The sequence below is a fragment of the Callospermophilus lateralis genome, chromosome 5 (genome assembly GCF_048772815.1).
Source record: "Callospermophilus lateralis isolate mCalLat2 chromosome 5, mCalLat2.hap1, whole genome shotgun sequence".
Lineage (NCBI taxonomy): Eukaryota > Metazoa > Chordata > Mammalia > Rodentia > Sciuridae > Callospermophilus > Callospermophilus lateralis.
This window is the reverse complement of record NC_135309.1, coordinates 148,375,400-148,391,839: the sequence shown is the minus strand read 5'-3', so window position 1 is coordinate 148,391,839 and position 16,440 is coordinate 148,375,400. Positions and strand designations below refer to the sequence as shown.

The 16,440-nt window shown below is 40.9% G+C and overlaps 1 protein-coding gene across 4 annotated transcripts in view; it reads right to left on the bottom strand.

Annotated features, from left to right (window-relative positions):
• Osmr (oncostatin M receptor) overlaps positions 1–16,440 on the bottom strand; it is a 63,203-nt gene that overhangs the window by 15,141 nt on the left and 31,622 nt on the right. For 3 of the 4 annotated variants that reach the window (XM_076857396.2, XM_076857397.2, XM_076857398.2), the window contains exons 8-9: positions 3,220–3,362; positions 2,753–2,903 (exon numbers count right to left, since the gene is read on the bottom strand). In XM_076857396.2, the coding sequence (XP_076713511.2) occupies positions 2,753–2,903; positions 3,220–3,362 (294 nt within the window). The remainder of the gene's footprint in view (positions 1–2,752; positions 2,904–3,219; positions 3,363–16,440) is intronic. The other variant, XM_076857399.2, reaches the window with a different exon arrangement.

Genomic DNA, 16,440 nt, shown 5'->3' with positions numbered 1-16,440 from the left:
GCCCGCCCTCCTGAGGCCTGCCTCTCACTTCTTCAGTCCCTGTGACCTCTACCCAATTATCCACAACCATGCTGTTCACTCCTCACTAGGTGCACACAGTAGGGACTTTTTAAAAAAGCATCAGCTGACCCTGAATGTGACACCAAACCAGACGCCTTTTTAAACATCAAGCCTCAGAGCTTTTGGAAACTGCCAAAGAATTCTGCAATGATTTCTAGATCAATTCTAGGAGGTGGGTTGGGTAAATTTTCCCAGTTTTGACTTTCCAGGTAGGGATCCTTGCTACTTCCTTGTGCCTTTTGCAAAGGCTGCAGTTGAGGAGCACTCACAGACGGCCCCCTAGGGGTAGGAAGCACAGAGCTCTTCTTTGCCTTCCTGATTCCACCTGGCTGAGCCCTTACCGGAGTCACAGCCTGGAAATGCCTCCTTGTTCCCCTCTGCAGCCCCAGCACCATTCAGCTGCCTAAGGACATGCAGGGCACCTGCTGCCCTGGTCCCTCTATCATGACTTGCCACACTGTTTGGGAATACTTTGATTCCTTGTCTATCTATCAATAAACTGTGAGATCCCTGGGGGCAGGGGTCTTAGCTCATTTGACTTTAAGACCTTGAGCACTTGCCTAGCATGTGTGAGGCACTGGGTTTAATCCTCAGCACCACATAAAAAATAAACAATTTAAATAAAGGCATTGCAAAATTTAAAAATTAAAAAAAAAAGACCCTAGTATCAGGATCAGGGCCTGGTACTTAACGAAAGTTTTATGCGCACAGTTTGAATGAATAAAAAACAAACTAAGAAGGAACACAGAAAACAGCCTGCTTAAATGTCCCAATATTTTTTTTGTCCTCATCCCTCCCTCATCTAATTGGTTGATTGACTAGTTGTTCATTTTGTATTGACTTTATCATTGCTTATTCAACTTAGCATGAGAAGGAATCAGTCTTGTAATCCACACCAACGCTTGATACCTCTGAATAAAGTTATTTGAGGGGAGATCTCATTCTTACAGAAAAAGGAAATATTTATAATATTGGACTCCAAGCTCAATGCACAATCTTTAGCTGGCTTGTAAATTACTACTCAAAAATCAAAAAGTGCTGTAACATGGTTGATAGCATTATACATTTATATGCAAGACAGTTTCCACTGCAATGTCATTAACTCTGTGTGTAATCACTGTGGTTTTTCTTATGATTGCAATCCACCAAACATTGAGCTTTCCAGGATTAAGCAAAGTGCTATTAGAAGCAAATATCCATAGAGTCACTCTAGGTGAATCTAGAGTCACAGATTCATCTCAGTTTATCATTATCAAAAGAAAAGTATTTTCTGGTTTATTATGCCATAATCTAAAGACCCTCTCCCCTTTTGCCATTTTCCTTTTGTGCAAAATTATAATTATAATGTTAGAATCAATTTACAGCAAACAAAAATCCCAAAGCAAAACAGCATCACTGAAGTAAAAATTCCTTAATAAAACACAGCTGAGAAATACACCCATCCAGTCAGGAACAGGCCTTCCCACAGCAGGGGGATTCACGGAGAGTTTGCCTCCTTGGAAGAATTACTGGAGTCTTGGTGGTCAAGAACCCTGGAGGGGTTGGGAAGGATGCGGAACTCACTAACGGTCACCTCCATCTGTAGATTCTGACCAGCTGCCCTCACTGTGCCCAAATTAGAGCCACTGCTTTAAAACGGCTCTTGTAGAATGCGGCAGACAGAGCTCTGCCAAGCTACTCACAAACAAGAAGACGGGATGAAACACATAGTGTAATCCTTCCCTTGGCTGTAAACAGCCAGGGCTTGAATAGACATGATCACAAAGCTGTGATCACACTGGAAACCTGGTACTGCTCAGGGTGGAGCTCTGCAGCCAGGCTGCCCGGGTGTGAGTCACAGCTCAGTCACTTACTGGCTGGGCTAGTGAGATCACTTCACCACTCTGTGCCTCAGTGTCCTTACCTATTAATAGCACTTGCACATGTAGCGAGGATTAAAAGAGAACAACTGTGGGCACACAGAGCAGGGTCTGGCATAGGATAGATGTGAACTGCTGTGTTATTCTTGTGTCTGCCATTCACGAATGTTGCAAACTGGGTAAGTCTCTTGAATCCATGGGTGCAAGTTCCCTCATCTGGAAAATGGGCCGTGGTAATACTTTATTATGATAAATTAGAAAGGGCTGGATGCAAGGCCAGGTCATCTCATCTCTTCAGGTCCATTTGAGTTCTGGGACATAATTATCTGGGGAGAAAGCCCTGTGCCATGAATACTCAGAAAACACTGCCACTTAGAGCATGCAGAGGCTCCCAGAGCACCACCACTGGAGCAAATGACTTACTAATAAAGATTAAGGCCCCAAATATCAAGAGTACATTTCCAAAAACAAACTGAAGCTGTTCAGTATGAGACCAGTGCTCTCCGTGGCATTCATACTTTTATTTGACCCCAGTCCTGATTTAAAGATCTATACTAATTTACGCAGGCCTGGATCCAATGTGCATTCAGCAATAGCAGTGGCTTAGAAGCCATTTTAGAAAAATGAAAGGTAAGAAAGAAAATGTATACTAGAAATAATACTGATGTCTAGTGTTTGAGATCAATGTCTCCCTCTCATTAGGCATTGACCCAGTTTTAAAAGATGGTATCCTGTTTTCATACTTGCCTCTTTTACAACTAAAAGCTCTTAGAGAAGCCAGCCCGTCTCTGGGGTTTAGTTCCATGGGTTAAATGCCAGGGAGCTGAACATACCAGCTTCAGGGGTGGTGAAGTTTTCAACCGTCCATTCACTCCACTTCCAGAAGTGTTTGGCATTAGCACAGCGTACGCGGGCCACGTACTGTGTGTCAGGCACCAGCTCCCCAAAGAGGTGCTCCCCATTCACCTTCATGTCAACCCTGTGCTGCTTGATCAAAAAAGAGAAGAAAGGAAAAAAGGACAAGGCAGAAGTGTTGGTGAGCTCAGATTGCAGAGCCAAAACAGAACACAGTCAATCCTGATTTGGAGTAAGACCAGCTCTTCTTCAGGGGAAAAATAGAATCCCTAAAGTTTTCTTCCCTCCAGTAAAAATTTACGATTAATGTCAAGTTCCTTTTTAAACAGATGATCCACATCACTGAATTCACAGATGAATCAGAGTTTGAAGTGATTTTATTCAGCCACCGCTCTGTTCAGAACATAGAGAAATATGAAAAATAGGAGGTTAAGCAGATTCTTACTTGTATCACTTTCCCATTGCCTTCCAGTTCAACCTGACACTGAAGGGTCAAGTAATTCCCAAGGACGTGCACCTTCCAGCTCATCAGGACGGTTGTGGCGCCTCTATTTTCAAAGCAGACACTATGGGGAGCCATTGGATGAACTGCCAAAAAATGAATAAAAAAATTAAAAATAAACAAAGAAAAGAATGTAAGCACAGATCCAAAAGAACTTTGGTAAATTGGCAGTTCATCTTTCCATTTAAAGACCATTTTTTGTTTAAGAACATGGTCCACAAAACCAGACTTACTGACAAAATATAGTATGCCAACTACACAGCTTTTCTCTTTTATTGACTGTATTAGACACTTGAAAAACATAAAAAGAAATAACCTAAGTATTCTTTAAATTAAACATAATTAGGCAGATTGTGGAGGGGAGTTAGAACTTAAAGAAGAAAGCCCATGGAAGAATTTTATAACAGAACTCAGAGTCTAATAAAAACAATATTAACAATGTCAGGAATATAATCCCAAATAGTCAATGTATAACAATATTCTGGAAAAATGTCACCAATTCCCAAGAGAAAAGATAACCAACAGGTGACAACTTCCAGATGACCCATATGAGGAACTGTTAGACAAAGATTTCAAAAGAGCTCCATGAGGTAAAGGTGAGAATATTTAGAAAAAAATGAGAAATATTAAAATGGGAGGTGGGGGCTGGGTGTGGTGGCACATGCCTGTAATCCCAGTGGCTTGGGAGGCTGAGGCAGGAGGGAACTCTAGTTCAAAGCCAGCCTCAGCAACATCAAGGTGCCAAGTAACTCAGTGAGACCTGTCTCTAAATAAAATACAAAATAGGGCTGGGGCTGGGGCTGGGGCTCAGAGGTTGAGCGCCCCTGAGTTCAATCCCTGGTACCCAAGAAAAGGAAAATGAGAGGGAGGAGAGAGGGAGAGAAGAAGAAGGAGAGGAGAAGGAGGAGGAGGAGCAAGAAGAAGAAGAAAAAAAGGAGAAGGAAAAGGAGGAGGAGGAGGAGGAGGGGAAGGAGGAAGAGGAGAAGGAGGAGGACTGAAGGAGAAGAGGAGAAAGGAAGGAGAAGGAGGAGAAAGAGGACTGAAAAATATAATATCTAAAATAAAAAACTGACTGGATGAAATTCAGTTGTGAAAAAAAGGAAGGAAGCACCTTTGTCCTGTCTATCCCACTGAATGCAGTGGGTATAATTCACAGAGAGCTCTCTGAGAAATTTGAAAGGCAAATAGCAGCAAAGATCCTGGAAACCAGAATTAGAAGTACTGCTTGAACTGGCAGGGGTTCTGGGCTGCTGCTTCCTTTTTTTTTTTCACTTTCTTTTTTTTTCCCATCAGTCCTCATAATACTTGGCCTTAGATGAAGGCACAGAAGAGGAAGTACCAGAGTGGGATCATTAAAGTCCCAGATTTCTGACTGGAGAATCAAAATAGAGAGTTCCAGGAAACCAGAAAGCACAGAGAAATCATGGAAGGGAAGGTGCTGGAGAATGAGATTTCATGAAATTGCTGAGGAACTCCCATGCTTACCTCTAATGTACATGCCCAGATTTAATCTTATGCAGCATACCAAAGAATCTGGGTGTTAGTTAACATACCACTGTCTAGGTCCCAGATGTCACTGGGAGACAGACACATGGGCAGAATAGATTTTTAAGCCACTGCAAAGCCCTTGAAAACTGAACTGACATTGGGCTGGTTAAAAATGCAGCCCAAATCCATCCAGGTCAACTGTTAACTAAAAACTATCAATAATCCCCAGAGGATCTAAACATCTGGGGTCTTATAACATAATAGTCAAAATGCACAGTATAAAATCCAAAATAATCCAGTATGTAAAGAACCAAGAAAATTTCAGCTCATAGGAGAAAATACAGGTGACCAATGATAGTAAAAAGGTGACCCAGGAGTTGGAATTTTCTACCAAACACTTTTTTTTGGGGGGGGCGGGGATTTACCAAGGATTGAACTCAGGGCACTCAACCACTGAGCCACATCCTTATTTTGCATTTTATTTAGAGACAAGTCTCACTGAATTGCTTAGGGCCTCGCCATTGCTGAGGCTGGCTTGAAGTCATAATTCTTCTGCCTCAGCCTCTCGAGCCACTGGGATTCCAGGCATGTGCCAGGAATGTTTAAACACTTTTAAACAATTATAATCTGTTCAACAAGCAATCATGAACATTCTCAAAACAAATAGAAAAACCGAAAGCCTGAGTAAAAATGTAAAAGATAAAAGGGAAATTTTAGATCTGAAAAATATAATAATAGAAATAAAAAACTCATTTTAGAGGAACAGTAGCCAAAGAGAGAAGACATGGGTAAGTCCATGAACCTGAAAGTACATCAGTAGAAATGACCCAACCAAACAAGTGGGAAGAAAAAGAGTTGTTGAGAAGTAAACCAGGCCTCAGGAGATGTGGGATTATAACAGCAAAAGTCTCCAATATTAGTCAGAGTACCCAGAGTGGGAGGAGAAAAAAAAATGCAATGCTGAGTAAATAATGACTAAAAACTCCCTAAATTTGGTGCAAGACATAAATCTACAGATTCAAGAAGCTCAGGATTAAAACCACAAATAGAGTAAAACTAAAGTCTATCCTAAACACATTAGACTCAAGAAAGTTTTGAGGACATATCAACAGAAATTATTCAACTCAAAGGCCATAAAAAAGACTGAAAAAAAATGAAGGATAAGGTCCTTAAACAATTAAGTGATTTGTGTGTGCATGTGTGCACATTGGGGATTGAATCCAGGACCCTACACATGCTAAGCATATACTCTACCACTGAGCTACATCCCCAGCCCAATTAAAAAAAAAAATGTTACAACAATGTCAAAAGTACCAGAAGTACAGAAGAAAGATAAGTCCAAAGTAATAATTGAATAAATAATGGTGGAAAACTCCCAAAGTTGGTTGGTGAGTTGCATAAAGTTACCTATTCAAGAAGTTTGGAGAATGATATATTCAAGGAAAATTACACCTAGACCAATAATAATTTTATAGAACTAAAATAATTTTCTTTAAAAACAAAGATACAGAAAAAAATTAAGCATGATTTTTATCCCCTGGATAAACAACATACATTGTGTACAGAATCATTCAAGGGATTTCACATTTTATATGAGAAACCATGAAGGGCAGAAGGTGGTGGAACATCTTTAAATTGCAGAAGAAAAGTCTCAGCCTAGAATTCAATACCCAGAAACAGTCAGCTTCAGGAAAGAAGGCAAATAGATATTATCAGAGAAGCAAGACCAAGAATGTTTTACTAGCAGAGCTGCCCTAAATGGAATGCAGAAATGCTAAATGGAGAGCTTCAGGTTGAATGGTAAAGATATGAGAGGGAAACGTGCACCTTCAGATAGGAAGGAATAACAACAGAAATTGTAGCTATTTGGGTAAATACAATAGAAGACTATTTTCTTCTCTTAAGGTTTTTGAAGTATGTATGAATATTAAAGCAAAAAGTGAAACACTGTCTGGTAAGGTTTCCACTGTATGTAAGTGTAACACATATGATAACTATACCCTGCCATAGTAGAATAGCATAAGGAGTAGATAGATAGCTCTGAAACCATGAGCCAAAATAAAGTTCTCCTCCTCTAAGTTGTTATTGTAAGGTATTTTTGTCAGAGTGACGAAAAACTGACTAACACAGCATCTGAGAGGGAATTAATAAGAAGTCCTACATTTTTACACGAAACAGTGGAATAGTAAGTTAAAGCTACAAGATCAATTCTCTAGAAGACATATACTGACATATACCCCACCTCCTACGCTGCCGGTTCTTGTTTATAATTATCAAGAATAACTAGAATATTCTGGGAAGAATATTCTGGGAATACAAAATTCTGAGATAAGGAAGCTGGGGGGAATGCTGGTTGGAACAGTGTGGGCTCTCTTCCAGTCCCTAAAAACAAGATGTCCTGATAAGTGAGTTCATATGTCCCCAGGGTATAAAATCCAGGGCAGGCTACTTTCTGAGGTCCTGCAGCAGTAAGGCAAGTGAGAAACTCAAAAGATGATATTCCAGCTGCCCCAGGCAGCTTTCCTGAGCCCTGCGGGGACTAACTAGTCATGAATTCCAAGACTCTCATTATCTTTTTTCTGCTTGTCTTTAAGTAACAAATCTACTTCACATAACTAGTATATAACCAATGAGTGAGCAGGATACAGTCTGACAGAAACATGGTTTATTGGCTGAGTGGGAGGAGCAACATTCCCTCTCATACCTGGCCCAGGTAGAAATGTCAGCCTGGTGGTTCAAGGGATGGTCATGCAGCTGAATGATTTATGAGGAAAGAAGGATACTGAGGGGGACATAAGTTTCTCTCTCTAGCACACGCACATGCACACACACACACACACACACACGCATGTGTTGCATGGATTGAGACAGAAAAAAAATGGGAATAGATAAGCTCATTCACAACTCCCTGACTCTCAGGCACTTATGTGATCTTTCATCCCTGGAAAGCCTGGGTAGTAAATATTTAGATGGACTCTCACGCATCTGTTATGGTTTGGATATAAAATATCCTCCCAAAGCTCCTACATTAATAAAAGAACATTTAGAGGTGAAAAGATTGGATTGTGAATGGAATAAGTGGGTGGTAACTGTAGCCTGGTGGGCTGTGATTACAGAAGGTGGATCACTGGGGTATTTCCTGGAAGGGTATATCTTCCCCACAGCCCCTTCCCATCCCTCTCTCTCTCTGCTTCCTGGCCCCAAGAGCAGAGTTGTGCTCCTCTGCCATGCTCTTCTGCCATGAGGCTCTCTGCCTTACCTTGGGCTCAGGGCAAGGGAGTTGTCCATGAAGCGGGTCTCTGAAACCATGAGCCAAAATAAGGTTTTCCTTCTCTAAGTTGTTATTGTAAGGTATTTTTGTTACAGTGATGAAAAGCTGACTAACACAGCGTCTGAAAGGGAATTAATAAGAAGTCCTGCAATGATCCTCAAGACATCTGGGAGGGAGCTAACATGAGCACTGCAACCTGCATAAAAAGGGGCACTCATGATCTAAAGGACAGATGTAGAAAAAAGCCAGGGGAGTCTCATGCAGCCTTGTTGGCATGTCTACTTAATAAAGGGGCATTGCAGACCCATGTCTCACTCTGAATTGCATAGTTAGGGATGGGGCCAAAGTTTCTGGGTTCCCCATGAGGATCCAATGGCCCTCTATTCCTGTCAAGATCAAAAGGAAGAGTACAAAATTCTGACTTTTCAGAGGTTCTTGGATATTAGACCTCACATGACAATACTTCCAGTCCCCTTACAGGAAAAATTAAATTGAAGACATTGGGAGGTTTGGAGACAGACACAATGATCCATGATACTTATCTGCTTGTGGGGAAGGACCCTTGGGTCACTGGGTATATTACAGACATTAGCATTTTATTTGTTGTAGCACAGAATGCTTCCTCCACCAGAGTGGTAGCTCCTTCACAGCTGAGAATTCCAGCAATAACAGAGGTTGTGTCCACTTCTGCCTCCATCTAAACTGCCAGTGTCCTAGTGGGTTATTCCTCAAAAGCAAAACTGGTACTCAGCAGAAGAGAGGTAGTTACTTTGTTAATATAGGACTTAACACAGAAATGTCACCATGTAACAGCCTAGTCTCATTGAACAAAAAGATCTCCTGGGCTTAGAGACTAACCAGAGATTATTGGAGGCTAATTGCCAAAGCCATTTGGGCTGACAGCCAAAGAAATATCTGATACAGTCAAGCAAAAAATAGCTAGCCCTGACTGTACCCACTAATAAAAAGGAAGCCCAATAGCTGCTAATAGGTTTCTTTGAGTAATGGACACAGCATGTACCCAACCTGGGTGTCCTTTTGCTCCCTTTATTCAAGATGACCAACAAGGGATCTTTGCAATAGGAAGTTTGGAAAACCATTCAGTGAGTTGGGGTCTGGCCATTGCTTTTCAAATTTTTGGAGTCTGCTAGTTGAATGGAATCACAGATGTCCCAAACTTCCAGACTTCCTGATTATAGAATGTAGCAAGAGAAAACTGCAAGCAGAGTGAGCCAACCTCACTTGCTGTTGGATAATCCTCTTTGGAGACTTAGCATTTTATAGCCAGAGTTGTTACTTGTGGAGCTAAAACATGAACTATGCATTCTCATGTGGGTACATGCAAATCCCACCAATAACATTGAGCAGTTTCAACAGAGTAAAACTGGAACATTTAAGATCCAGCCCCACTGGGAACTCAAGAGACCCATGGGTGCCGTAAACAACTAACTTTCAGGACCAAGTGACCTGTAAGGTCTGTTTTGGCTCTTCCCATAACTATGTGGAACCCAAAGTCGAAAACCATGCCTATGCATAGTATACCGATAACTCCGTAATCTAAAAGCAACCAGTATGTGAGCTGTAGCTGCCATTTGGCCAGTGAATGGCAATCTTTTGATTGAATCTGGATATGGATGTTCTTCCCAAGAAGCCAACCTTCACACAGTGGCAATGGCCATACGGGCCACCCCCAACACCATATCTTGATACCTTTGCACCAACCTCATGGGCCATTGCCAAGAGCCTCACCATCTGCTCCAGAAAATACAATGGAGTGATTAAAGAGTCCACTGTGTGGGGACAGAACCTATGGCAATCACCTTCTGCCTAGAAGGGATAAATGTGTGTTGCTTATGTGAACCTGGTAGTACCAACGCGACCCTTAAGAGGAACTGATGGCATCTTTTAGGATACCCTGAGACTTTACTCTGACCAAGAAACAAACTCATCAGCTAAGCAACACAACAAATGGACTTTCCATTTGTTATCCATAGGCCGACTGAGCCATTAAGATAACTCACACAACACTGAAGAAAAATAACCATCAAGACAGTTACTACTGGGTGGCATCTTCATCTGACTAGGGCAATATGGGCACAAAGCACTCTAGTAAAAGTAAAAGGGGGAATATGGCTCTGCAGTGCATTCTGGGAAACACTGAGCATGGGAGGGGTGGAGGTGAACCAGGCAGCTGCCTATTAGGCTACATCTACAAAATCCTAATCTCAGTGTTCCTGGTCATTATTTCTCCTTTATCCCATTAGTGCACATGTCCTGGAGTGGTCTGTGGTTCAGGCACTATAGTACTACAACAATTTCCCCCCAACTCTAATGTTGAGGTGATATTTCCCCAATATGCCATCCCCATGGAATCCCAAGCAGGTGGAGAACAGGACCAAGGAGTACTAAGGAGTTAGAGTCCTTCCAGTTGTGTGGACATTATCTTACATTCTAGGTTTGTATAGGACACTGTCTTTCTCCCTGGACTGGTTGAGGCCAGGAGATCTGGGTCAGGCAACAGGGGCTATGGCTGCCCAGAGGACAGACAGACTGGGCAACTATACCAACTAGGTCCAATCCCAGATAAGAAATACCTAAGACCCCAGGAGGGAGGGGAATAGGACGCAAGCCTGCCATCTGCTTTCCCCACAAGGACATGGCAGCAGAGGCCTGGAAGAAGAATGTCTTCATCAGGCTCTCCACAGCTACGGCCACTGTGGGTAACCAGGAAGCACTGGATCTGCCACCCTCCTCCTTGTGTCACAGAGCAGAGCCACCCTCTCATCCTGCCCATGGTAAACTACAGCAATACTCCTGATGCCACAATGTTTGTCCAAAGAACAGGAACCGTGCCTTACCAGGTGAGGATCTGGCTCCCACCACCTGGAAAGAAGCTGGAGGTGCTCTGTTTAAACTCAAGGACTCTGTGGCAAGATATCACAACCACAACAACAAAACTGTGGTGGGCTAGTATTTTCCAAAACTTGTTTGCTGGGTTGTTGAAGCCCAAATCCTAGGAGTCCATCCTAAATTCTCTTTCCCTTCTAATCCACATGATTTCCCTCCAGAAGTCCTATCAATTCCATTCTAAACTGTACTCAAAAAATGCTCTCTTTCCACCAACTCCATTACTGCAACAGCCCCTAACCATCTCCTTCCACCACCCTACCCTTATGGTCCAGTGGGAGGGATTTTTTTTCTACACATAAATGCCATCATGTCTTTCTCATGATGAAAACCTTCCAATCCAAAGGTCTCATGCAGTTCCATAACTGTTGTTCCATAACTGCCTGCCACTCAGGTCTCCTTGTTTTTTTCCCCTTAGAGTAAAGACATAAGGACATCCTCAATGCTCCTCAAAACACCCCCAAGCTTTTTCCATTCCACAACCTTTTCAAATCCTGCTATTTTTTGCAAAAATGCTTTTACCCTGGATGGCTCCCTCCTGCTCATCCTTCAGGACTCCACTCCTTCAGAGAAGTTTCCCCCAACTATCCTGATGAAGCAGCATCTTGGGCCTTCTGTACACCATTATTTGTATTTTATCTTCTGAATAGGAATTATCAATACTTAAAATTATTTCACTTGTTTATAGGTTTCCTATATAAACAAACGCACTCTCACCACCGGTCCACTTAACATACATTAGCATTTGAGCTTATTAGGGAAGCTTACTCAGTTTTGGTCACTCTATACTGCAAGGTGGCCTAGTGAATAAGCTGATCTACAAGATGTGCAAGAGATCAGAAGGTAAAATGAGGCTGGGAGTAGTGGCATACGCCTACAATCCCAGTGACTTGAGTGGCTGATGCAGAAAGCTTTGAGGCCAACCTCAATAACTTGGTGAGACCCTCAACAACTTAGCAAAACCCTTAAAAAGTAGATCTGGAAATATAACTCAGCAGTAAAGCACACCAGAGGTCAATCCCCAGTACCAAAAAAAAAAAAAAAAAAAAAAAAAGTTAAAGGAGAAAGTAGAGTATCCAATCCTAAGAAAACAAAAATTCTACTACATCAGAAGAGATTGTGAGACACCTGCAGGAGAGAGAAGGCTCATGACCTCACATTGAGAGCAGAGGGAAAGAAAAGGTAGTAGCTGCTCTGTGTAAGGCCTTCCAGGTCACAATAAGTGATGCTGTCTATATCATCAGAAAAATCCCTCATTGAGTTTGAAGCGGGGAGGCAGGGGTGACATGATCAAATCTGGTTTTGAGATGACCAGTTTGCCAAGGTGTGAAGAACATTAAGATACTTCTAGACCTGGGAGGAAGCCATAGCTGTGGTTCAAGTGAGCAGGGTAGTGGACTGGATGAAGAGTAATGGTACAGATGGAAAAAAGCAAGTAGGTGTAAAACATATTTAGGCAAAAAATAAATAGTAATTGTAGGTGGAGTAAATGTGAGTGGTCAAAGAAAGAAAAGTGCAAAGATGATTCCCACAATTGACTTGCAGAAAATCAGATTATAGACCACGTCATTCACAGAGATGGAACATGCTAGGATAGAACCAAGTATGAGAAGGAAGCAATACCATGAGCTCAGTTTTTAAACTTAGGGTATAAGGCATGTTTGAAGTGTCAGGAATATACTCAGATATGCAGAATTACATTGGTTCAGATCATGACAGAGAACTTCATCTGTATACAGGAAGTTACCAAAGCCACAAGCATTTTAGATCATCCACTAGGTAAGAGAAAAAGAATATGGGCAAGACTTGAGGTACTGCAAATATTGGTGTCTGGCAGAGAAGGCTAAGCCTCTGAAGAGAAGCAGGAACTAGAGAGGAAAGAATAAAACCAGGATTTGGGCGTCTCTACCTAAAAAGACAACCTGATTTGGGATCTTCAATAAAAAGCCAGTTTTTTATTCTAGTTAAGATAGCATAGCAAAATTGTTGCTATGATGATTCTGCCTTAGTTGAAAGCCTTCAGGTATGATGATATCAAACATAGATCCTGTCTGGCCACCACAAATGCCAACCTATAATAGTTGGACGGAAGATGACAAGGGAGATAAGGAAAGAAGACCTACTAATGAATGACAGGATGATGGCTCCCTCCCCCCAAACACTGGATGAAGATTCAGAGAAAACTAAGGAATTCTGTACACCCTCCCTTCCACACACACTGGCAGAACTCAGACCACTGGAGCAGGAATCCCCGGGAGTAAGGTTAGGGGAGGCAGGAACACTAAAAGCAGCTGAGGGAAACCCATGGAGCCAAGGGACCTGCGGAGTCTCTTCCCCCCTCCTCTTCCCTGAACCCCCAGGCTGGTGGATTGCCATCTAACCTCCTGATGCTGCTACTCAAGGGATGAGCTGAAGGGCTGTCTGGTGCAGGGAGGAGTGCTTAATTCTGGTTTCCTAGGGCCTCTATCTCCTGATCCTCAGCTCATCACCTGCCCACAAGACTTGGCCCAGGCTATTACATCTTCCCCTGAGAAGCACGCCCTGACAACATGGCATCCACTTTTAGGAGAAGTCCAAGTTGTTGGACGAATCTTGTAGGAGAAGTCAGGCTCACATGCCAAAATAATGAGAGATCTGTGCAACAGGAATACAACCAATTGATCTACAGTCAACAGTGTAGCAGTGGTGTTAGTCAGCTTTTCATCATGTGATTAAAATACCTGATATAAAAAACTTAAGGGATGAAAGTCCATTTTGGCTCCTGGTTACAGAGGCTTTAGTCCATCGTGGGCTGGCTCCATTGCTTTGAACCTAAAGTGAGGCAGAACATCGTGGCAGAAGGGCATGGCAGAGAAAAGTGGTTCAGATCATGACAGCCAGGAAGGAGAGGGTTGGTGAGCATCCAGAGAGAAGATAAAGTCCCCAAGGTCATGTCCCTAGTGACTTCTTTCCTCCAGACACGCTCTACCTGTCTATAGTTTCCACCACCTCCCAGAGGTCCATTCAAATTATTAATCCATCAAGTGGATTAATCCACCGAGGGAGGTTAAAGCCCTCATGATCTATTTGTTTCCTAAAAGCCTCACCTCTGATCATTGCTTCTTTGGGGACCATACCTTCAAAATATGAGACTTTTAGGGACATTCCAGATCTAAACCATGACAAGTGGCATTAGAACAAATAGACTGAGAACTTTAAATGAGCAACATAAATATTTTTTTTAAAGATATAGGAAGTCTCATACAGATGGTATATCAATTTTAAAAAATAAGTTTGATAATATCCTCAAAATTCTTAAAAAGGAATTTACTGTTACTATAAGGAGAAATGATTCTATAAACAGTGGATAATTTTAGTAAATACTTCCCAATCATTGGTAGACTGATTAGCAAAACTCAAGGATATAAAAGATATGAGCAACACAACTAACATGTCTCATAGATCCACAGAACAATTACAATTCATGCATGCTAGACGATGCCTGAAATTCTGCACTTCCACAAAGATCCCAGGTGACAGACACTTCAATCCACAGACCATATGCTGACGACAAGGTATAAGACCACAAAACAAAGCTCAATAGTTCAATGAACCTGCATTACATAGACAGCTTTACTGACCACAGTGAAATCTGTTAGAAATTAATAATGAAGAGACAAACATTCTTCTATTAGTAAAATTTAAAACACATAATTCATGGATTATAGACGGTATCATATATAGCTCATTATAATAAAGGAATTCCAGTGCCAACATTTACTGGATTATTTTAGATGATAAAATTGATATTTCAATGGAGATTTATGTCTTTAAGCATTGTATTTGTGAACCAGTATCCAACTTACGAAAATATAAAGAACATCAGAATAAATCCAAGGAAGCAAAAGAAAACAGATAATGAAAATAAGAGCAGAAATTCAATTAGCTGGGCTGGGAATGTGGCTCAAGTGGTAGTGTGCTTACCTGGCATGCGCAGGGTGCTGGGTTCGATCCTCAGCACCACATAAAAATAAAATAAAGATGTGTGTCCACCAAAAACTAAAAAATAAATATTTAAAAATTCTCTCTCTCTAAAAAAAAAAAAACAGAAAGAAAAGAAAAGAAAAAAGAAATTCAATTAGCAAAGAAAGATACAATTAAAAGAATATTTTAAAGCCAAATTTATTTGTTTGTTTTTTGGGGGAAAAAGCCCAAACAGATTGAGAAATGAGAGCAAGGACATGGGCAAACCCCACCTTGTAAGGAAAAGAGGATGTAATCATGGGTAATGCAAGAGCCAGTGAGATAATAGACTATTTCAAAACAGACCAAAAGACTTGGAAAAAGTGATGCAAGATACTAAAGAACAATATAACTCAGATTTAGAAAAATCATAACTGAGGGACAACTTAAAAAAGAAATAAATACAAAAATTTTAAAAATGAATTAGAAATGGAAACTAAACTGGGAGAAGGCCCAAGAGCAAACGAACACAACCGACCGTTCCTTTGAGTAGAGAGAAGGTAAAAGAAGACAACTTTTAATAATCTAAATTAAACGAAGAGATAAAAAATAATTCAAGAGACAGTGGCACATATTGAAGATCGAAAAGAAGGCCTAATAAGTGGAAACTAGGAATTTCTGAGAAAGAAAACCAAAAGAAGCAAACTGACTAGGGTCTGTCCTTTAACCTTTGCCTGACGTTTATTGCCTGTCAACATGGTAGATAGTTTAGGAAACACAAAACAACAACAAAAACAACAAAACCCTATAATTCAAATACTTTCAAAGTATTTGTAGCTACACACAGAAGGAACATATCATGTTACCAAAAATATCAACCTAGAATAGCCAACATCAAGACAAACCATAATAAAATTACTGAATTTTAAAGAGGGAAAAAAATCCTTTGGGCATTTAGGTCACAAGATCACATTGCTTCTAATGGAAAATAAACAGATTACCATGACCATGCGGCCTTTGTCTACATTGTTATATGCCAGGAGAAAATGGAGAAGTGCAGTTTATGACACTCAAGGGAGAAAATGCAAGTTAAACGATTTTGTATTCACTCAAACTGACTTTTAAATACAAAGACCAGAGTCAAACTTTGACTGACATTCAAGAAATTCACTGGACTCTTGCTCCCATAAGCATGAACTTCAAATAACGAAACTGAATAGATGAGCATTTGCATAAGAACTGGTGGTGGAACATTAAGAATACATAGTTACTTACAGACCAAAAAGATTCAGTACAGGTTAGAAGAGAGGTGGATCTAAAATGTAATATCTGTATGCTTTGATGGGGGAGATAGAATAGAGTAAAATTACTGGATTTTAAAGAAAATAAACAACTATTTTTTAAAAATGGAGGGTTTCCCAATTTTTTAAAAATTCAAAATTACAGGAAAGAAAATGAGGAGATAAAATGTTTAAAACAGTTTAAATTGTTTTTAGAAATTGTTTTCATGGTCGTAGCACAAAAACCATGCAGGAAGTAATTTGTGGGAAGATTTT